This window comes from Netta rufina, assembly GCF_964035555.1.
Source record: "Netta rufina genome assembly, chromosome: 19".
NCBI lineage: Eukaryota > Metazoa > Chordata > Aves > Anseriformes > Anatidae > Netta > Netta rufina.
Genome location: NC_140143.1, coordinates 941,578 through 965,869, shown reverse-complemented (window position 1 = coordinate 965,869; position 24,292 = coordinate 941,578). Strand labels below are relative to the sequence as shown.

At 40.5% G+C, this 24,292-nt stretch overlaps 1 protein-coding gene across 2 annotated transcripts in view; it reads right to left on the bottom strand.

Annotated features, from left to right (window-relative positions):
* RPTOR (regulatory associated protein of MTOR complex 1) overlaps positions 1 to 24,292 on the bottom strand; it is a 135,973-nt gene that overhangs the window by 77,812 nt on the left and 33,869 nt on the right. For both annotated transcript variants that reach the window (XM_084298491.1, XM_084298492.1), the window contains exons 5-7: positions 21,612 to 21,758; positions 14,323 to 14,498; positions 7,536 to 7,595 (exon numbers count right to left, since the gene is read on the bottom strand). In XM_084298491.1, the coding sequence (XP_084154617.1) occupies positions 7,536 to 7,595; positions 14,323 to 14,498; positions 21,612 to 21,758 (383 nt within the window). The remainder of the gene's footprint in view (positions 1 to 7,535; positions 7,596 to 14,322; positions 14,499 to 21,611; positions 21,759 to 24,292) is intronic.

Below are 24,292 nucleotides of genomic sequence, written 5' to 3'. Positions count from 1 at the left end.
GTGCTTCTCACAAGAAGTTTTTATGTATTAAAAATATCAAGACAATCTATATGAAGAGCAAGTGCTTTGTCTGTGGTAAGTTGTTCTGCTACGTATGGCGGCATTATTTCCCATGCAGGTTCAGATGAAGCATATTCCCTTGCATAAAGACAGCTCTGAAACTGCTAGACATGAACATATTATAAGAAAAATCCTGTCTGTCCTGATATCAGAGGAAAAATACACATCTCTGAAACAGTGTTTGTTAACTGATTCCCCCAGAGCAAGCAGAGGGAACACAAGGCCACACAACTGCTCTTATGAGGTTTTCACACAAATATTTGCATTGCAGAACACCCTCTGCAGCAAAATAACAGCATTTCCTAAGTTGGAATTTTATTAACCAGAAACCAAAGCATTCCTTGTTGAGATTCCCTAGCAAGCCAAATGCTGAGCTTAAACCTCTTGATGGCCACTTTCAAGCCAGTTTTCAGTGGAAATAGAAACAGCATTTTCATGGTGGAGTTCAAATCTTTACACCAGATGGAGAGTTCTGCTTACAGTTCATATTAGATTATCTTTATTAAATGCAAATTGTGCATTGATACTTATCTTACTGATCACACTAAGCAGAAATGACAGGCTGAAAGCCAAAGTTGTTTCTAGCAGCCCAGTCTTAGAAAGTCCTTGTGACTAGAATAATCTGCTTTCTTAGGAAACAAGGTATGCTTCGTATTTTTTCACTGAAAGGATTAAAATGACTACCTATTAGTATAGCATAGGTTTTATTTGGGATTTTAAAATGCATTTGGTATTTTTGCACTATGCAACAGTGCTTTCTAAGACTGGCTGCAAGATCTGTAGAAAATACAGCTAGCTACTAGGGACTGCAGTCAAGAAGCAGAAATTAACAGGATGTCATTCGCATATCTTACGTGGCATCAGGTGAGTTCATTTTCTCTCTGCTCTCATATATATTCAGGAAGATACTGATTTGGTACCCAGCTCCAGTAGTGTGAAGATTAATGCTGTTCAGTGCTTTAAAAACCTATGCATTAGGTGTTAATGGTGAGGGTAGAGAGAGTGAGGAATAACACAAGAATGAAAGGCAATACATTTCAATAACGGCACAAAACCCTACCAGAGCTTTCAGATTTTGGACTGGAACTAGAAAGCAGCCATTAGAAGGAAATTGGCAGCAGTGCTGTTCTCTGTGCTGCACACAGGAATCAATTAAAGTTGGAACAGTCAGCACTATAAATCGGCAGATGAAAATAAATACAATGTGTTTTCCGCTCCGAGATTGGACTACTCAAACTCTCATCCCAGAAACTAGAGGACAGCTTGTACTACTCAAATGAAAAATTGAATGATTGAAGGAGGGGATTTTAACACAGTACTATTCAATTACAGTAGATCTTGATCATCTTTGAGCATTACAAGTTTAAACTTCCACAGATCACGGAAGAATGATTCTTAACTCTCAGACTGCAAAAATACTCTAATGGTAGGGCAATGAATCAGCTGACCATCAGCTGAACACATCAGATGAATTCTGTTTCCCTGCACTGAAACTCAGAGGTTTCCCATATGTTAGGAGAGCTCCACCACAGCATGACATTAAAAAAACCTACCACATATACTAGAAGATCACAAGAAAGAAATACAGCAATCTGTTTCTGTACCATAGTTATAAGGAACTATTTGAAATTATTATTATTATTATTTAATCATCAGCTATACCTCTCCTAAAGAGCAGAGGTTGCTTTACTAATGCTATTTTGAGTTCCACTATAAAAATGCCATTTTCCAGATGAATTATGTCTGGGGGACTAAGTATATATCCCTTGCACAATGAACTCTTTCAAACTTGTCCTATGATTCTAAACTAAAGCTTCTTTTAATTTCTATTTGGACATGCGTCTACACAGCCAGAAAGTTGCAAAGGTCCACAAGTTGCAAAGGTCCACAACGTATTTCCCCGTTATGTCTCGGTACCACTTCTCCTGGTGCCTTTCACATTATGGTTTGACAATCACCAGAGAGCCTTTGACAGTAAGGACAAAGCAGGTTTCATTTGTAAAATCTATTTTTGAGGGAGAGTAAGAAAAGGAAAAAAGGGCAGGCTGTCTCAGCTGCTGGCTTCAATTTAACATCTCTGGACTCTCAATTGCTACTTCCATCAACTTCCTGACAGACGCCTTTACAAAGACCTAAATCACTGCAGTCTATTGTGAAAAGTGAAGACTACAAAATGTCAGGGTCACTAAAGAGCTTGTGCTAGGTGTAACATCAATGTCCTTGTCAGAAATTTAGCAAAATCCCATGAATCACTTTAATTACAGGGGAAGCATTTACTTCAAAGGATGCCAGATTTTCCCTGTGGATGGGTTCCATCATTACCTCCACTTTTGTAATGTAATACATATAACGTTGAGATATGCAATATGATACTTGGACTTCAGAAAACAAAATGCATCTGCATTGATTTGTACCTGCAGACATTCACAATAATTTTAGTTTGGGGAAAAAAATTGTAAGTAGATTTCACTTTTTATTCTTTCAGGAAAAAAATGAGAGAATGTATCATAGAGAACTGTAAAACAATAACACGCGCAGCGTATGTGCTTTGGCAATCTCTTGAACTGGCATGAACTGCTTAGAAATGCTCAACACAGCCACTGTGCTCAGAGACACGTTCTTGTCACAAATAACACAAATGGCACAGGCGTGCTGGGATTGGGCGCCTGAAACCTTGGCAAACTACTTGAGAAAGACAAAACATTTGAGCTTCTGAAATCATTCGTTCGAGAGGGCTGCAAGGCTTTGTATGCTACTTTTCAATCCCGTCATCTTTCCGTATAAAGATATGAAAGAGGTGTTGCCATGAAAACCATGCTGTTGAGTGTGATCTTCAGTTTGTATACACAATAGACTTTGCCTACACTAGAGACTGATAGCCTGTAACAATGGTGATAAAATTAAATACTCCATTTCAATAAAACCAGATTTATTAAAGAACAGAAACTTTTTGGAATAACATCTTCAAAAGCAAAGTTTTCCCTGAACTCATGTACTAATGAGCCACGTATTACAGACAGGTAGCGTGGCACACTATCCCTGTTACACCGTGACTAAACAGTACTTACCCAAACACTTACATTCTGAAATATGCACTCTAATGCCTTGCACTGAATTTTCCAGAAGAAAAAAGCAGCTGAAAGCTGCCTAAATTCGATCCAAAGGCAAGCTAAGAATTAGATTTCAAAGTATAAATCAAGTAATAATCAATCGAATCACATAAAAAAAATCAACTTTGAATTATTAAATCTATATTAAAAAACAGGTAGCAGTATTTCAGAAGTTGGACTATCGCATGGTTAATTAAATAATTCTAATTCCAAATTGCACATCAACTGGGATCACCTGGAAAAATATGATAGTAACCAGCTGCACTCCATCACCTGCCCTCAATTTACCATTCTGAAAGGCAACTGATTAGTTAAGTTCTGAGGGTATGCACAGAAGATATTTGTTACACTACAGCAAAATTTCTGCATTTTCTCCAATTACATTATTTTGGCTGTTGATATTTTGGGATTTTGCTTTTCCTACCTCTTTAAATTGGCTCCTACTCAATGATCACCCATCAGTAATCGATAAATGCTAAAACATCAGTAATGTTTAGTTCGTGGCAGTCCGTAATACCTAAATTAATTTTAGTCTCGAGTTTATTATTTCTAGTGATTTTTATAAATGGATATTCTGGTGGTGAGTGACAGCCCCAAGATGGGCTCTCTGCTTGCAGAGCAGGTAACAGCATGTGCTGCAGCAAGGCAAGTTTCTCCCGCGCTGCTCCTGCCTGCATGACTCAGAGCTGACATTCACAACAGGTCCTTTGTAACAAAACCCTGACAGCAAGGGACAACATTTCCCTCCCTTTGCCAAGTACCAAATGGGCCTGGGGATAAAATCCCAGGAAAGCAATATACGATGCTGTTCTCACTCTGTTGAGAATGTGATTTCGTGGGAGAGAGCCTGATGCAGCAATATAGAGTAACGTGTCCTCGTACACCCCGATTCTTGGTACCCAGCTTCATATCCCCACCCTACACCAAGTTACACCACTCCCTAGGACATTTCCCAAAAAAAAAATTAAAGGCAGAACAGAGCACCAGTTCCTTTGAGGAGCCCCGCAGTAAGTTACGCTGACACAGCTGACAAGACAACTTGCCATGGAGCAGAAAAGACCAACCCAGCCCGCAGGAATGCCTGACATCAGTGCTGCCACAGGAGATGGTCTCTTGAAGTGGCAGCCACAGCTTCCTAAATTCTTAGCACTCCACCAACATGAGATTTTCCTTCTTTTTTTTTTTTTTCTCTTTACATTTTACTGCCTGGCTCCAGCAAAGACCTTTATTTCTAAATTAGGGATTGTTTTGGCTTCATCTCAGCAGAACTGTAATATAAATGCACATCAGGATACACCACATATTTATTCATCAGGATGCTGCTTTAGCCTAGATAATTAGAAATTTGGGCCGCTCAAAGAAGGTGAAGACTAATTTCATCTCAAAGTCTGCAGCCTAATTAGAATATAAGCTCTTTCCCCAGTTTCAAAGACAACTAAACTATAAATTACTACATAAACATAGGCAATCCAGGAGGTATTTTAGGCCTATCTTGGGACTACAATAAAAAAACACATGCTTTCTACAACTGGTAATACGCAGCAGATTATGATGAGGAGGTTTAAATATCTGATACCCTACAGGAACTTACTTCCAGTAGTCTTTTCACGAAGACAGCTTTTAAAGCTTTAGACTTGGTGATTTTGAAGGTCTATTCCAACCTAGACCATGCTGTGATCCTAAAGAATCCATGCGTGCTGTGTATAATCAACAAGAATCCTGAATAATATTTATTTTCAGTAGCCTATTATTTAAAGAGTTTTTCCACCCTCAGCAGCACATCAAATGTTCTGAGAAGCTGATTCCTCAGCTACCTGGCTCAGACTTTCCCTGACCCTTACCATATGTTCTTTGAGTAGACACACTCTTGTAGCAATGCATTAATCATAATCAACATAATATAGCCATTGTTCTAGAACACATTTATTCAGTGACCTGAGGCGACCTCAGTCTGCATTGATAAGGAGCCCACTGCTTCAGGACGAACTTCTGCTTACCCGTGGTGTCCCACAGCCAGAGCTGGCCAAAACAACAGCCCCTTCACTCTGTGCGTTTAAACAATGGTCAGGGAACCACACACCTTTCTCCCATTAAATAACGAGTACGCAGGCAAAGCAAGCCCTTGGATTTCCTTCCTGCTTCTCATCTCCTTGACAGACAGTCAGACAAAAGCCACCACATTTTCACTCATGGCTTTCAGAGAAAATCCAGCAGTGGATCCCTTCCTAGACTGACACACAGCTGGAAACTGCTCTAACTTTCTCTGATAGCTGTGGTGGGCAATGCCAGCTTTATTTTTCTCAGAACAATCAGAAAACAAAACAGATGCATAGAAATATATCAACATGTCACCCAGCTTGCGGAGCATTACAGGACGCCTGTATTTCCAGATTCATTTATGCTCTAGAGATTATGTAAACACCTCTCATTTTTTCATTCTGCCAGTTGCATAATGTAACTTGGAGGAAAGTACCAAGCAGTAGAAACTCTTATGCCCCATGCAGACTGCACAAGTTCAAAGGCTGCACTGAACACTTTGGAAGCACGCAGCAACTGCGGGCAAGCCTTGCTGAGCAAACAGTGACAATCAGAAAGAACCTGAAAACTCAGCACAGCCCCGATATACAAGACATACAGAGAATGCTCGACAGCTCCAAAGAAACAAATTAATTCTTTTAGTTGTTTACTGAAATTCCTGACTTTTGTGCATTGTCCTTTTTATTACATAAAATGAGGTGAGGTCTTTTCTATTTCTTCAAGTAAGCTCCCTAAAATGGTTTCTAAAACAATCTGTTGTTGTGAGCGTGCTGGTCCAGACCTGGAAACAACTTCATCTAGATCCCAGTTCAGCAGCCTCTGGATACGTGGCCTGAATAACCAGGTACTGCATTAAGGCAACCAAAAACTGAACTCAATAAATAAATACCACCTATACCTATGCATCTGCTTGTCAGTGTTACAAGTCTTGTGTCTACCCCTGAAAGTTGAAAAAGATTTCTATTTTGGTAAGATTAGTGCCCTGAAATGCAGTTTTACAAGAATCAGTACTTAGTTTCCCCAACTGAGGTAAGATGATCACATTTTCACACATAAAATCAGCATGATTAAAGACCTAGATAATACTGATAAGCCTTCTCTAAAATACATGTTGTGGAAGAACTAATGGCATTAAGAAGCATCTTTAACCTCCTCTGAATGTAAAGCATGAAAGTTACTCAAGGGAATGATTTACTAAAGCAAAACCTGAACAAGAAATTTTAGCTAATGCAACCTTACCCTCATTATCTGCTGTAACAGATCATTTGCTATTGGCAGCACGACCAATGAATGATGGCTGTACTTTGCTACACCATACAGAAGCTTATTAGAAAAAACAAGAAAGTATGATAATGTATTTCTGTTTTGAATACACACTTATAATCCAGGTTCCTGCTCTCCTAACCCCTTTCAGGGTGCCCTTCAGTTCTACAGTTTTCATCTCAGACAAAAGATAACTGGACTGTGGGCATCCATGTGTCAGAAGTGTAGACATATGGCCTGTTCTAATTAATCCTGACAATGATATTTCTAGAGTCAAAATTCCTCAGAAATTGAACGATCTTGCATTAATCACTGCCAGTTTGTGTGTGCGTATCAAAGTTCCAAGAATAGGATATTCAAAAATAATCTGCAAGGAGTTAGAATGCCTGCATCTACTGCCCTGACTTTAAGAACATGCTTCCCATTAAAAAAATAAAAATCTTAAAACCCAGCAGGGATTACAGTGGCCAATTATTATTTCAGAGGCTAGCTTGTTGGTATAAACTGCAGTAGATTTAAGAACAGTTTTCTACCTAATTGGTTTGCCTCAGCTGCCTGAGAACCAGTAATTATGCTCAAATACTGTTTGGGTAAAAGGATTATAGCACATTTCAGTGGTGCTAAGTCTGAAACATAACACGATCAGACAAAGCATAATAGGACAGCACTGCGACGAAATGAGAAGTGGTAAGCGTTGTTCTGCTCATGTTGGGTTTGCTGATGTGGGGCGTACAGCTCGTGAGTGCATCTCTGCTGTCAGAGCACGCCAGGACCAGCCACGTGTGGCTGCTCAGCACAGGACCCCTGGGCTGTGACCCGTGCCCACAGCTCCCATTCCCCAGGCCGGATTGGGCCCAGTGCAGGAGAGCTGCGACCCCCGTGCCGTGCCCACCCTGGGGCCTAGGCCCCAATTGCATGCAGTAGGACAAGAAATGACAAATTTGGCACAGAGGGACTCTGCAGAAAGCTTTCCGAAGAAATTTCCTCTCAGACAAACAGGAGAAATGCTAGAAATAACCAGGAGATTGAGCAACGGGAAAAAAAAAATCATAAAATTTGGCTTACTTCTCTATCAAATCCAGTGTGACTCCTGGCACCAGTCTGACACTCTTCTGCATACAAAACCTGTGGAGGAGAGAATAAAAATAAAACATACAAATTGAATATTTAATGACAAGGTTCAGCGGAAAGAATGTGGAAGAAGGTTTCTTTATTACAATGCTTCTGCTTTTAAAATAGTGTTTGGGTAGAAAACTTTGCCACAGCATAATAGGAGTCGAACAAGGCCCTCAATTTTTGTCACACTCATGATTATGCGACGATTTCCATCATCAGGTGTCAAACCTGGGGTGTTGGAACTGTCACGGTGACAAGTTTTCCGAGGCACAGCGGAGGGAAAAGGGTTCACAGCCACCCAGCACGGTCTCTGGGGAGCGCCGAGGAGGCAGGAGCACGCTCCTGGAATAATGATCAGCGCGGGCCGGGCTTCCCTGGCACAGCACGCAGGGCAAGCAAGAGAGGCAGACACCAAGAGGGATGTGTCAAGTTCAAGCACCTCAGTTATTTAATTAAAAAAAAATGCTGACTCCACTTCCTCAGCATTGCAAATACTGCTACTTCAGAAACGCCAGCTCTGGAAGACACAAAGCCCGTTAGCAGGAGTGTTTGCTGCTCGAGAAATCCCATCAGCAGCTAACGCCAGGCACATGTGGGAAGGCAGCACGACCGCCAGCACGGCTTCCCACTGCTTGCCTCCCTCCTCCAAAGCTCCTGGGGATGTGTTTTGTGGCCCAGAGAGCAGAATCAGAAAGCAATTGTTCTGGGAAGAAAAAGCAGCTAATTCATTTGGGAAGTGACTTCGTTCCCAGCCCACTTCCCCAGCATTTCAGAAATCTATTATCTGCTGTTTAAGGAAGATGTGACCTGACCCACCAGCCTAACAAGTCGATGTTTAACCCCCACGCTTCAGCCTGTGCTGGAACACAAGGCTCTGCAGGCTGGGCGCTACTGGGGGGTTTGATGTCCTGGTAAACCTCTCCACATCCAGCAGGAGCTGGAATTATTGCAGCAAGTGTCCCTCCTTTCACCACCACATCCGCATCCAAAAGGCTCCTCCCTTGGAAAAGTTACAATTTACAGCGATTACTTCTTTAAAGATCAAGCTGTGCATAGCTCGTTCTTGAAACCTTGAGGACCCTCCAGTTTTCCTCGTGGTATCCACTGCCTGCAGGATATCCATTATTGCCAAGAACAGGGATGAGCTCTGAAAACCTAAGTGGTCTCTAGACTGCTTTACTGATGCACATGCTATCCCTCATTAAAAAAAGAAATCATAAAACTATCTATGAATGCTAGAGTGAAGCCTCTATAAAATCTTTTAAAACATAAAAATCCTGCGACATTGCATTACAGAACCACACAGGGAAACACTGCTCCCGAACAAAAACTGCAAGCAGATTTCAGCACAGCAGAATTAGGTTATTGGAATCAGATTGGAGTCTCCCTGTAGACTGTGGATGCCAAAACACTTTCTAACTTTTCTGCTCAATGCCTCTACATTATGACATATCTGAAAGGATTAAAACAGAGCCAGCACAACTTTGGGCTGTGAAACATTTGTTTTCTATAAAGAAAGAATGGTTCCACCTATCAACATGTCACACAGTATTTTGTATTTACTTTGGAAGCCTCTCATCTGAGTTATGATTTGACCTAACCTCACTCAGCGATATTTTACAAGCTCACAGATTAATAGGACAGAGCTGCAAGCTGTTGCAAGACGGTGTCAAAGAAGGATGAGCTTGCTAGCCCTGTGCAGCACTGCCAGCCTCCTCCGGGCCAGGCAGCAGGAGACCCACAGCTGATGAGCAGGATCTCGAGTGGCAGCAGAGTGCATTGGCCACAGGGCAAACAAATACGTTTGCCTCCTTTTTGCAAGGATTTCTCCTAACCACAAAGCTTTTGATTACAGCTGGTTGGATTAAGCAGCAGAAAGCTTCCCCCCTACATCCGGACATCCAGGATGCTTAAGAAACGCAGAAATTGTAGGAAATGCTTGGCACAGTGGCAACAGCGAGATGTGCACACCTTTGAGGGTCAAGTATAAACAGCCATTTTCAGATAGTAAATGTGTTGTACAGCTGTCACTTAGCACTTCCCTAGGGAGCTGCACTGTAGGCAAGATGTAAATAAGCTTAGATCTCAGCTATTTCGGTCAAGCCCTTGGATCCTCAAAGTTAAGGAAATAAAACCAAATCGCATTAGACTTAGCAAAAAACACCCTTTCTGCCCTCACCACAGATCTCTTTGGTATTTACCTGAATGAGAGTGAAGCAGCAAGTGCTTACTGCTTGTGTCTATACTTGACCGTTAAGAGGATTTCTTTTAAAAATCTCCACCACCGCTATGAACATTTTGAAAAAGATTAGTTCATTAAAATCCCATTTAACCAGTAACAGACTATCTGCATTTCCTCTCTAGCTACCAGCAATTGCCAAGAAAATGTACTTGTAAACAGAATGTTCCTCATCCTGTATCTGCAACCCCCCTTTCAACACTCCAAGGCTCTAAACGTGATGTCTCCAGTGAATGGTTGGTGTCCTCAGCACAACCATCAGGCAAGATATGCTAGAGCTGCGAGTAAACATACCAATAAATGCCAAGCAATAAAGAAGAAAAGCAGAAATACGCATAACAATATTCAACCAGATTCCGTGCAGAAAACAGGAATATTTTGAAACTCAATTTAGTTTCTTTAACTCTGAGACAGATTAGTCCAGTTAACCCCCAAAATATTATAGCAGAAATGCAAAATAAAGGCATTGGAAAAGGAATATTTACCTGACCCAACATAAAATCAGCTGTCACGAGTCAAGAGCTATCAAGAGCTATTCTCCAGGCACTTACAAACTTGTTATATTTGGGTTCCAATATACACAGCTGCATATCTAAAATTCCTAAGTCTGAGCCCCCAGTATATTTATTTATTTATTTATTTATTGGTTTGGGTGGGGTAGGGTGAGGGGTGTCCCAGCACTTTTCAGGAGCCCTGTAGCCTTTATACGAGTGGGTCCTTCAGACAATTTAGATGAGCACAGCCTTCTCCCCGATGCGTTAAATTGTGACAATATACATGCGGCTCGTTTACGTGATAAGGGACTGGCACTAACATAAGCATATGACACACCGCTGATCACAGCTCCCAACAGAGTTGCCTTTTTACTTTAGACAGTGCATGAGACATAGATCTGCTGCTCAAAACAATGCACCAACTGGATATTAATTTCTGCCTGTTTCTGCAACAGCTGGGTCTCCTTCCTGGATAGTTGGGTCAATATTAATGATCCATATGTCTTATCTTTAAGCTTACCTTATATATAGTTGCAACATACATTTGGAATGTCAGTACAAAGTTAACCTGAACTTATACACTACATTCCTGAAATTGTCAGACAGTTTTATTAAGAGTTTTGTGCTTTCCCTTCAGAAGGACACAATTGACCTGCATTTCTCTCACTGACATCAATTTTTCTTTCCCTGAAGTAAGGCTGAAGTGGATGAATCTGCAACCCCATTTAATAAGTGATTTTGTCTACCAGTTTTCTCAAAGCACAGAACACAAAATGGGATGTACAGGAATTTATTCACCCAGCTTTCATTTGCCCATAAATTCCGTACATGAAACCTCATTAGCCTGTCAGTCTGGAATTGCAAAAATGTTATATTTCAAAAGGAATTCTGTAGGGTTCTCGATCTACTTTAATAAAAGGGCCTGACTGAATTAAAAGAGTTTTAATTTTAATTGTCACTAAAATTGTCATTTTAATGACAAAGGCTTACATCTTTATTTTTGTTTCTCTGCCTGCTTCAGTGCACAGTTTGCCTCGAACAACTGGACTGTTGGAGTAGAGTCTGGCTTTGCCTCTGTTACGTTTAACAGCAGTGAATAACAATGCTCTGCAAGCAAGCTCTTCTTTACAGAATTTGCACGGATAAAAATACAACCGTAATAATGCCAATCAATAGGGAATATAAAGGGAGTGTAATCTGCAGAGTAAAGAGCAATTTTTTTTTTATGTGCAATAAGCAATACACATAATCATTAGGTTAGATGTAGTAGGAAATGTCTCACTAAGCAGGAGTTAGCATGGCACCCACCAGCATCAACACCAGGAACAGCTGAGGTTAACAGTTTTAAACCTGAACAGCATTTTTACATTTTCTGTCAAGCAAATGAGACAGCTCCAAATATCTCACCCTTCTGCCAAGAGCAGCTCTGCTCAGGAGCCTGCACTGATCCAGCCACATTCCCATGGAGATGAAGCAACAGAAAATGCCTGAACAGACCATAATATCCAAAACACCTCTCAATATATGTAAACTGTGCATTAAACACTGCAGCGTAAGCAGGTTTAATGTTTGGAGGAGACTTCCTTCCAACAGAAACAACCCTTACAGAGCCTTTGCATTTCCACATTAATGATGGCGTGAACTGAAACAGTTCTGTATCACAAGACAAGGAGGACACTGAACTCTCAGTACCAAGAGTTCTCATTTTTAACAAGTTTCAGTTTGCTACAAACCAGTTAAGTCTCAACAGGATCACAGCCCATGCTATGGATTCCCACAAAGACTTTATGAAATAGTTAAAACAACAAAAATTAAGCAATAACACTGCTTCTTCATGGTTCTGATTTAACTCACATGCACAATACTAAGTTATTCAGAATAATTACAAGCCTCAGTTCAGGCAACCTGTATAGCATTTAATTCTTCTCTCCACATCACCATGGAGTTTCGATGAAAACATTCTCCCTGGAACTTGAACTCAAACCTCTGTTGGCCGGATCCTTCACTGGTTTTTGTTTACTGGTTTTGCACTCCATTCAAATAATGTTTTTTTTCGTTAAAGAAAAAAGCTACAGTCATTGTATTTGCCAAGTCGCATTCATTGTCACCTGTGGCTAGCCTTGCACAATCTAGGTGGAACATTCACTTAGATTTCAAAGTCTCCATGGATTAAAACCAGCAGAAACAAACCTGTAATTCCTCCACATTGCACTGCTTGGACAGCAGTGATCTGACAGTGACCATATGACAAAAGTAGTTCCACGGTAGAACTGTATTTTCCTGTATATATATTTCTATATATATATAAATATAAATAAATAAATAAATATATATATATTTCCTGTATATATATAGATATATATATGTATTTTCCTGTATATATATGTAACACAGTATTTCTAAAAGTTCCCCTAAAGGAATTTTGCTGCATGGTGATTTCCTTAGCTTCTAAAAAGAAGAATTTACACAGGCAGCTCGAGAATTTTCACGCAGTGGAGTTGAGGACTGTCCTACCACCAGCACATCAGCACGGAGATGGGCGTACAAGCAAGGCTCCCAGTCACAGCAGTCACCTCGGCAGTGAAGAGCTGTCAGGTACAGGCTGGATTGGAAGGCAGCCTACTCCTTCCCTTCCCCTGTCCCAGAGGGGAAGCAACCATTCTCTCAGGATTTGAAGAGATTAAGTGTCTCTGCCTCATCAGGCTCAGTCCCTTGCATGTCTGGAAGTGCTCACTTGTGAGTTTTGATGAGTGACTAGTCTTGTAACTGGACTAGCTATTTTAGAAAAACAACATCATGATTCATTTTTACAGTAGAAAAAGCAAAAAAGTAATTCGAAAATGACTGTAAAGCTATGAGAGGAGTACATAGCTGCCTAACTTATTCAGAGGTTTGTCATTCCCTGGCACAAACTCTAGCCTAGGCTCCCGTAACGTCAGACGCCACGTCCCTGACGCCTGGGTTGGAAAACCATTTTCTCATTAGCTCTCCTAAAACCTTCCCTCTAAGCTATTCCTCATGTCTCTGAAGCTCTTTGCCATGAGTCACAGAAGACTTATCAAAGGCTTATTATTATCTACGACTTAAGCCTATGTTTTACAAGCAAAACGTACCTATCCAAAGGCACTATGTATCTACACCAGGAACTGGTCAAATTAACTCACTTTGCAGGAGTCAAAGCAAGCGTAAGCATTGTAAGTTACTACGAGTATCTCCAAAAGCCAAGTAACTCTTGAAGATGCAGTGACTCAGCTGTTTACCATTGTCTGCGACGTCTGTATGCTTCTGCCTGTTCTAACCGAGTCTAGCGAGTGACCTGGAGTTTTTTGTTCTGGACTACAAATAACTTTAAGAGGATCAAGTGAAATGTGCTGATAGGAATGAATCAACAGAGCCGTGTACCTGGGGGGACATCCCGCATATCTCACACCGTGTCCTCAGCCAGCACCACAACTCTTTGTGATCCTCCTGCTGTTGGGGAACAATATTGTTCTTTGAAAGCTCCTGCTATCTCCAGCAGGCTTTTGCATCTTTCTGCCCAATTAACTTGGTATGTCATTCTGTAACATCTTTCTTTGGTTTATCGCTCAATTTCTTTCACTACAGCATTATTTAATGCTGCTGCATTATTTACAGCAACAGCAATATTTGGAATATGATTTGTATGAAGGGCAATTTGCAAAGAGTTGTATTGTACTGTGTACTATTTCGGCTCTCTGAAGAAGCAGATATTTAATTCCCAGAACAGTAAATCCCTTAATCTGAGCAAACCTAGATATTGAGCTGGAATCTAAAATGTAATATGTAGAAGATAATTTTTTCACCTTTCTAGTTCTGATTAATAAAATGCTATCCCAAATGCGTAGTTCAAATCCTGTAATTGAATACTGCAGAGAAAATTTAGGTTAGATAAAGCACTTGGCTTAAGAAAAAAAATCTATTATTTCAACAGACAAAATACACAAATTATGCACTTGCCTTCAATAATGGGGAAGATACTTACCATCTCAGAGCGATTTTGATTGGCGTAGTAAGGCATGATGTGAAAAGGTCGGCTGGCAGATCGGGGATCATAGGTAGCAATTCATTAGCTTCACATGCTGCCAACTGAATGCAGTTTTTCATGGATGGAGGCAAAGGCATTTGAGCAAGTGGATGGTTTGGGTTAATTGCAGCCACCTGAACAGACCAAAGAAATTACGTGGTGAATTTGGTCATTCTGGAAAGTAAATTTCTGTACCATCTCAAAAATAAGCAGTGAAGAGGTATCCAAGTCCAGTATCTTTGGATTCAGAGAAAAACATCAATAATCTTTCCCATGCCTTTCTGAAACAGAACAAACAATTCAACCTCCTAATTTGATTTGTGGTACTCAAGGATTGTTAAATGAATAGGGCAAAGAAATTTTAACACCTGCAATACCTTTGCTGCCCCTTCATTCAGGATCTAGAAAACAAAGAGCTGTCACAGTGATCTCTATGTTGTGTTATCCAAGCAAACAGAATTAAATTCCTTTCAAAAACCAACAATTCGGGTTTTTTGCCAACCTATTAAGGTGATACAGTTGACTAATAAACTCATTCTTTACCATCCTCGTACATTCTGTCTTCAGAACACAAACATACGTTACATCTTCAAAATTCTGTCTCGAGGAAATTACTTTGGTGTCTCACAGGGGTTTATAGGGAACAGAATGCTTGTGTTACAGACCCAGAGCCTGGCACAACCATAAGCCTCTTGTCTAGCAAAACACCCAAGTGAGCTACAGAGAAGTTTCAGGTGATATTTCACAAGTTCTCCAACCTATTAGTTTTTCTGATTCTTTAAATATTCTTTTTTCCATTCTAATCCCAGAGGGAGCACTGACACACTTCGGCTTTCTCAAACTGCCCAGATTAGCTCAGACCCGCCCTTGCTTCTCGTTGAGCTGCAGTGCTTTCAGCAAGGATTGGTGCAATAGCTTTGGTGGAAACGAACCTATGCTCAAGTCATTACTTTTCCACTAGTGATATTTACTGCACTTCTCATTAAACTGAATCTGTACACTAATAACTAAAAAAAGATAATTACAATAACGAAAATATCTTTTATTTGAAGAGAGGCATGAGAGACTGTGAGAAAAAGCATTAGCTCTTTACCGATGTATAAATATAAAGCAGTCAACGTGCTTATAGCTATTAATTCCTTAAAGAAAGACTTGCTCTCTGGACATCCTCATAAATGGGCTCTGCAGGTGGGAAGCACATTTACATGAATTTTCTGCTTTCTGAGTCGTGCGAAGCCCTGCAGACTTGACATTTGTCATGCTCTGGTACTGCCCCTGTTCTGATGCAGAAGTAGCTCATACTCCAAGACGGGCTCAACTCGTGGCTTCTACACAGCAAGACAAACTAAAGGAGCTGCGACACGTGCAATGTAAATATTTGCCCATTAGGAGATGAACTACTGACAAGCAGAAAGTGAACATACAATACCAGCTAGCAGTTACAGACCCTCGGATTTCTAGGGATAATGATACAGCAAAAGTCTTTTACAAAGTAAGCGTGAAAGAGAGGGTAAAGCCCAGTAGGAACCTTTATTTTTGCATCCTCAGAACATCCACCAAAGTCAAATTTTCTAGATTGCTTAGTTCCCTACAAATGTAGCTCTTCATAGGGCAAGACACGGAATAAGTAGATGGCTGAAGAAGGTTAAATACAAATTGGTTAAAAACAAAATATACTAATTCACAACTGCAAGAACAGTAAATAAACCATGGGAAGCTACCATATGTGAAATGTTATCAAAATTAATATGTATTTATCTACAATCTTTAGTGTTTTTTTTTTTCATATGTCAACAGTTTCTAGAAGAAAGCAATTAGATGTAGATAGATCTTGCAGCAGCCTGACCTAACTCACAACTGTCAGCAGAAACGCCATCTCAAAGCAATGAGATGCATGCTTTCCTGTGCAAGCTTTGGGAGTAAAAATGTCCTTACTATCCACAAAGTACTTATTGCGTTGCTTGCTGTTATTTCAGGGCAACTGACAAGCCACAGCCTTTAAGACAACATAGTAGTGGTAATATTCATTTATCAGTTACACTGCAATCATTCCTGTAAAATGTAGTAGCTCATTTGTTCTGAAAACAAATTAAAGCTGCCCAAGGTAAGGAGCACTCCGTTTCGCTATTTGCAGGTGCTCTGCCACAAGAAGAGCTAATGAATTTGCAGGTATTACTGCTGGTAACTAACAGAAGGGGAAACAATACATATATTTTAAACCACTGCTACTGAAAACATTTATGTAAATGTAGTTACACTGAGAAGAAAACACTTGATGGGAAAAAAAAAAAAAAAAAGTGTTTTTGAATTAAAAGGCATGCTTATGTTAAACTTGGGAGAAACTCTGACCCAGCACAGACACTTGCTGCTGTTGTTACTTCAGGAGGCGACCTGCTAGCTTCCCACAACTCCTGCTGCGAGCATCCTCCCCCCGCAGAAGATTTTGATGCAACTCAGAAAAGATGTTCCTCTCCCAGCAGATGGTGGATTAGAAGAATTCTCCCCCCAGACACGATGCTAATGCCAGATAACAATCTGCAGTATTGTTGTTAAGCTAATTTTTTGAGAATTAATTTTGAAGATAGAAAAATAAAATCTGTGAGCTCCTCAGCTCCGATCAGGACTGTTTAGTCAGACGTGCTGCTGGAGGGGAGGAAGAACAGGAGCTCCCACTGTGACACCGAGTTCCCACTCAGCTAAATGCAGAACAAGCTAGTGTGTGGCTATGGGGTACACTGTCAGAAAATTCACACAGTGAAGTTGAAAACCAAAAGTTGCATTTCTTACAGCAACGCACATATCCGAGAGACATTTTCAGCTTTCATTTCTGTACATCTCACACGTGGCCTTAAGACTACAGACCTTTTCTGGAAGGAGCAACCCTGAGTTGGAGGAAGCACGATGTCACAATTACACAGAAAATTAATCAGAAATAACCAGCCTGCTGTTTTATCATTGTTAGCACAGCACACTTAAGACGCCTGCTTAATTTTCCAGAATTACACTGTATTTATAGACACTCACAGAATCATCAGAGCTAGCTAATGAGATGATTAAAAGCAACCATCACCTTCTCTTCCATTACAGGTTACAAGCAGAGTTCGAAGGCAGATACATGCAAAGAGTTTTCTAAAGAGGCTTCTGCCAGCCTTGTAGATATCATTTCCCTGCCATTTTCTTACAGTCAGGCCCTGTGAGACAGCCTCTGCTCCCTCTTTCACCACCAGTACCCCTGCTGGCTGCACTGCTGCTGTGCTGGGTGATGCCAAACAGGACACGGATCAGGAAAGCAACAGCAGGAACTCCAGTTTCAGAAAGCTGGGGTCAGTTTCCAGCTCTGAAAAATGTCTTTTCGGACAGGAAAACAATGGCTCTCTGTTACAAGTCTTAGGACAACACCCCACTGCCCCCCAGAAAGGGCAGGACCAACTGGAAAAATTAACTTTTAAACTAATATATCCCACTTCTTACTATGCCACCATATCCACATCATGCGGCCAAATGGATGTTTCTTATTTGCAAAATATGTACTTTTGTTTAGCTAGATTTTAACCGAGACCGTAAGTTAACTGCCCACACAGCTGGAAATTAAAACAAAACGCAGCTCTTTCTGTGACACAGCCAAGTCTAACACAGTCCTGGGAGACCGCCAGTCCCTGTATCAATGGCATTTAACTTAAAATTTGGAAACACTGTGACATACTATGAATGGTAGGGATTGGTAGACTTTATTAGCTTAACTGCTGTAGTATAATTACATGTGATGAAGCTATAATCAAGTGACAAACTTGCCTCTACATACACACACATTCCCATCCCACCAGAAAACAGTTGTATCTGTACTGGTTTTGGTATCCTCAGGGCCCTGAGCTCCATCTTTTGCCCTTCGCCCTCACTGCCCCCCGGAGAAGTAGCCTTGCTTAAGACAAAAAATATTTATAGTCGTAATGTGCCTACCAGGATAAGACACGACAGATTCCTGCCTCCGGTACACAAAGTCACCATCATCCTACTGGAACTGAGAGACTGGTTTCTATCTGCACAGCTCTCTGCTCACACAGATCAGCAATATCTTAGTTTTAACAAAGGCTTTTTATTTTTATTATTATTATTTACTATTCAAGTGCTATTTTGGAGGCAGCTCTCTAAAGAAGACGACATACCATGCAGTGCTACAACATTATCTTTTCTCAGGTATCTTCCAGAAGTGTTAACTGCTTTCCTATCACTCACAACTCATTTCTTTTTGTGCTTCCTCTCTTTGAAGGATGAACAAGATTTAGATTTCACATTAAGAAGGAATACTAGCCTTTATATTCCATGAACAATGAAAATTAAATATAATGGGATTGTAAGCATACCTGTAAGTATGCTGTAATTAATTTTTACATTTCTGGTGGAACTGCATGTTCTGATTGTGCCTGGCCAGTGCTCTGTGCCAGCCAGAAAAGGGATGCATAAAACAAACAAAAAAACAGCCATGGCTGGATCTGAGCCTGGTAAATAAACATCACGTACCAGACCTAACTGCTCAATGTGTATGTTAACTGTAACACTGCAAGATAAAACCATTAATCTGGCAGAAAATGGAGACTCACTGTTTTCCTAGAATGTCTCCGATACGTGCGTTGTCTGCCTGTCTCTCAACCTCACCTAAAGATTGCTTGACCATGCAAATCCAAAAACAAACAAAACCCAACTTACCGGAATAACAGAAAAAATATGAATTCAGACTGTTCTAAGTATGGTACGTATTTTATAAAAACCACGAAATAAAATTTGTGTGCTTAACGTGAAAGTTCAATCTCTCGGTTGGTAGTTTGTGTCACACGATTACCCATCTGCTGCAGCTGTACGGCGTGCAATCCCTTCCTCACATTCTCCATGCTTCATAGCCTTCTCCCTCCTTAATTAACTTCACCATCTAATTTCTAGGTATCTAATGGATATTAAGAAAATCACATTACTATCAGTATCTAAAAAAACGTGTATTGGTTGCGACTAGTGAATAGTTCATTTACTACGGCAGAAGTTTTCCTACGGCAGAGGGGCTGCGCTGTGTGAGAACCACAACACACGTCCTCGGGTGCGTACGGTTACACCTTGAAAACAGTTGGTTTCCATCCTCCCAGCTCACAGGTTGTTCTAGAACCTTATCCTTTCTTTCTTCTAAGCCTACCTATTTCCAGACTAAACTTATTCACGGACAAGAACCTATTTGTTCTTGTGTCAACATTATCCTATGAATACTTCTCCCTCCCGTAAGCTTATCCTTCAGTGAATTTGTACACGCAGCCACATCTTCCCCCTGCCTCCGCTCTATCAGATTAGGAAAACAGCAAGCTCCTCTAATCTCCTTTCAGTAAGATGGGCTAACAATTATCTTGATCACCCTAGCAGCCCCTCTGAGTACCACTTCCAGCTTGACTTCACTTGTCGTGAATTCAGCCAAGGCGATGATTTACAGCATTCCAAATTCATTGCCACCCACATTTTGTATGACTCCGCAAGCAGTCTTCCATCTCTGCTACCAAGTCTTCTATTTATTCTTTCTATTAATAATAAGCTGTTATCTCGGTGAGTTTTCAGTAGCTAATCAAGTCTAAAGACACAGAATGGAAAGTTGACATACAATCTGAAAGTATTTTCATAATCAAATTAACCAGTAGTTTTAATTTATGTTGCAAAGAGAATAAACACTGGAATAGTTCCCCTATGTAACCTCACATATTTTGACAAAATAAAAAAACTGAGCAAATAAAAATTTCTTACTTTTGTTGGAATCAAGCTTGACATTATTACTTGGGCTCATCCTTCTCATTGTAACCAACTGCCCTTGTACCTGCTTTGTTTGACTTACAGAGGGGAGCTTTTCCTGCACAAGCTTCACCTGAGCAATTTATCTGCCAGACAGCAGCCACCAGCAGCCACCTGCAGCCGCCTTCCTTCCGGAACAGCTGCAGTCCTTCTAGAGTCCAGCAAGAGCCAAGGAGAAAAGGGAACTCATACCAAAAGCAGGGAAAGGGAGAGTAAAAGTTTTTAACGTGCTTAGGAATAGAATGAGAAAAATCCTAAAGGGCTTAATTTTACAAACAGAAGAGACAGACTGCAAAAAATATTGCAATGAAAGTTGTAAGCTGATAGAAAATCTTAAAAAAGGAGAACAGAATATGAGCACCAGACATTTTCTTTGACCTTAAAGGACTGTAACCTTCAAAAGGCATCTATCACCAATACTATCGATCCGTGCACAGCAGTTTCATGTTCTTCCCAAGCCACAGACTTCGGGAAGATTCTTATCTTTACAACGTACAGTAAAGTCACTGATTGGAAAGAGAAGGACTGATGAAAAGACCTACATATCTCAGCCTATTGGACTGGTTTCTGTCAGCAGAAAAGTATTTCTACTTGCCAAAAAGTCACCACAAAAGCATCTTCAAAAACTGGAATTTAGAATGAGAGGAACTGGAGCCAGGGACACTGGTAACTGCTTGAAGGTCACACTCACGACAGTCAGTTACCTCATTAATTAATATTTCTTCAAGTGTTTTTTTTTAATTATTTTTAATTCAATGTCTTAGAACTACGAGAGCATTAAAAGTTAACCTTTAAAATATGTGCTTTCTCCAGGCTGAAGCTAGCAGAAGTATCTGGCACTGGAGAATCTTGCCATCCCCCAAGCTGCTGCACAATGAATCCTGACTTCTTACCTTCCACTCTGCATTTCAGATTTACTTTAATAAATTTATAAGTAATTACATTTGCAATTAAAGGCATCTTTCCATTAGAAACACATTCAGCTTATGAATTCTTTGATATTGAAACCATCAGTGACAACCCCTCTGTGCATCAGGTTTATTTAATTTGGTTTTATATTTGTACATTTCTCTCCACAGCACAAAACACCAAGTACATCCAAATACATACCCAGATACTAGACTTCTGCATCTAAAATAAAAATATTTAGTTCCCCTCAGCATTCATCTCAGCAGAAAAGGCCATTAGGGCACAAATTCATTCTATTAACATTATCATTTAGTTAGCACTTCTATTAAAAAATACTCAAACTTTAATAAGATAGCAAACCAAACCAGAAAGAGCAGAGTGGCAAAATTATTTGCAAATTAATGTTGCTTTCAACATGGTTTTAAACGTATTTTTTTCATCTGTACATAGCAAAACAAGCTTAAATTTAACCCTACAGCACAAACAGAAACAAAAACCCTTGCAATAGACTGTGATCTCACCTCCAACTCTTGCTCCCTCTGTAGTGCAAATTGTTTGAATGACTTGACAATAAGGCCAGCATTAGAGCAATCGTAGACAAAAATGGAAGGGCTGCCCATCCAAGTCTGCAGGTCATAGATGGATAGAGGAATATACTGAGTATAATTCTGTAAGAAGGAAAAAGAAACACCAGAGTTACACAGAGGCAGAGAAGCACCAGCACTTGCATTGGTTGGATAATAAAATACATACGAGAGTTCTGAAACCACAAAATAAAATTTTGATTGAACACAGGGAATATTGATCAAGAAAAAATACCGTCAACACCTACTAATAAGGACTATAAATCCAATTCCAATATGAAATGCACATCATATTTCATTGTGGTATTGTTTGAGATGCTAAAAACTTTAAAAGAAAATTCTAAAACTCGAAGAGCGCTTTGATACGCGCAACCAGTTCCAACCAGCATTTCATAGTCCAGTTTTATCTCAAATTTTTGCAACACTGATAAAGGATGTAAACCAGATGTCTTTAATTTAACCAGAACATCTTAAACTGAATATTCCATCAATAAATCAAGACTGATAATTAAGACTACGTAGCCCATCAGCAGCTGCCCCATCTTAGTTTCATGAGATGCTTCATGACTTTATTACAGCCCTTAACTTCTCTGCAACTTTCAGAATTATCCAATAAAATTAAAACCAACAAAGCCAGCCTTCAGCACAGTGAATCGCCAACAAATCAGTTTCTGGAAATATGAAGCGTTTTGTTCCTTCTCCTCCACTTCAACCCAACCAAATAATTGGAGGCAACAGCTTCTTGTCTAAAAAGAGGACCAAAAATCAGGCTTAGAATTAGCTATGAAGGGGCACACCCCAAACTCCGTGACAGAACTGAAAATGTAAACTAAAGGATTTTTCTGCCATTTGAGCCCATGAATAGTCACTGCCAAACGTACAGGGGCTGACTGCATAATCCTCCTTATCTGCAGCCAGAGGGCAACCTGTTCATGTTCATACAGCATTAAACTCTGCCCGAAACCAACAGTAAAAGCTGGGATGTTACTATTAACATCAGCAGGATGATGGATGGGATCATAACTCCCATTTAAATTCAAGAGACTTAAAATAGCTGTAATAAAACCAGTAAACTTTTACAAAAATCAAATTTTCAAGGACACATATTGGCGTATATAAAGACAGAAGTGATCATAAACTGTGCGTTAGGTAAGGTAGGCAATACTAAGTCACCTCAAAATACGGTTTTGCCCATATATAAAAGTTTGTGTTGTTTTACTAAAATTAATAGGAAAAAAATCATTGTAAAAGTTTTAAGGAGTTAGGAGCTTTGCATATTGTTACAGGAAAGAAAGATGCAGACACTGCACATTGCCATGGACCATTTCTAAGGACATCACTAGTTTTAAGCCCATTCCAATCACACTAAGTTGCATATAAAAAAATTAATTAAACAAAAACCTGCCAGTAGGAGAGAAGGCAGGTTTGGTTTTTAAAGACCAAGTTAATTCAGCCACTAGCTTTTCAAGTGCCTTATGCAAATTGCACCGCACTGCTTCCCCTTTTGCACTCCTTTCCAGAAGCATTTGAACTCTGTTTAACTAAACAAAGGGACAGGGATGGGAAGCCGAAGTGCATCAGGCTACATGATGCTTCCTGAAGGTTTTTTTATCTTTTTTAATCTACGTATCAGAATATACTGTTTAATCTCTACTGAACACAGTACTGCCATGCATGGAAGGCTTCCTACAACCCACTGAGATCAGCTGCAAATTCAGAGTCTCCCCTGGCAGGACAAGGAGGCGACCTGCTAATTCTGGGGCAGAGCAGGGGCACCCAGCCGGGGTGCTGTGCTCCTGGGACACCTCTGGCAGTCCATTAGCCCATCTGCCAGGCCCTGTGTCAATTAATTGCATCAGTTCCACAAGCAGATTCTTTTTCAGAAGAGTAGAGAATAAAGCGTGTGAGAGAAGCATTCTCCATATATTAACATTTTAAAACATCAGCCACAGAACCAACTGTGCAGGGGCAGAAGCTTAATTTGATTTTAACATACCAACTCTTGAGAAATTATGGAGAAGATATTAATGAAGATCTAACACTGTGTGACCTTTCTCCAGCATCTTTGCAAAGTGTTCCTATACCACTGCATCAATTTGCTGCCTCTGACCGACTGCCGGCACACGTTGGGAGCTTTAAATAATCTGTGGTGCTACAGGAAAGATGCTTACGAGCAGCCATGCCCTTCTCCCCCAGCTGCCACAGATGTCCCCAGCCCCAACCTGACTTGCTTGGGGCATTCAGACAACACCACGACCCTCACAGCACCGTGAGCTTTACCAGAGCTGGAAGCCACAGCCTTCAACAGAAGATGAGGAATAAAATTAAGCGATGTAACAGCAGAGACAGGATTTCCAAAGATGTGTTTGTTAGGGAGACAAGGGTGAAAAGAGGAACACCGATACTCAGTTCCTCTAGGTTTCTAGGCTCTCTGATGGTAGCTACGAACAGCACTGCAAAGCTGCTTTCACTTGTTCTTCCCTCACAGGAAACCAGCGTGAAAGAGGATCAGGTCTGCTAATCTGCACACCCCAGAAACCTCTGGGAGCTGATCTGCGCGGGTCTGCCAGCAGCACTGCACATGCACGGGCTGCAGGAGGGCACGGCAGGCAGTGCTG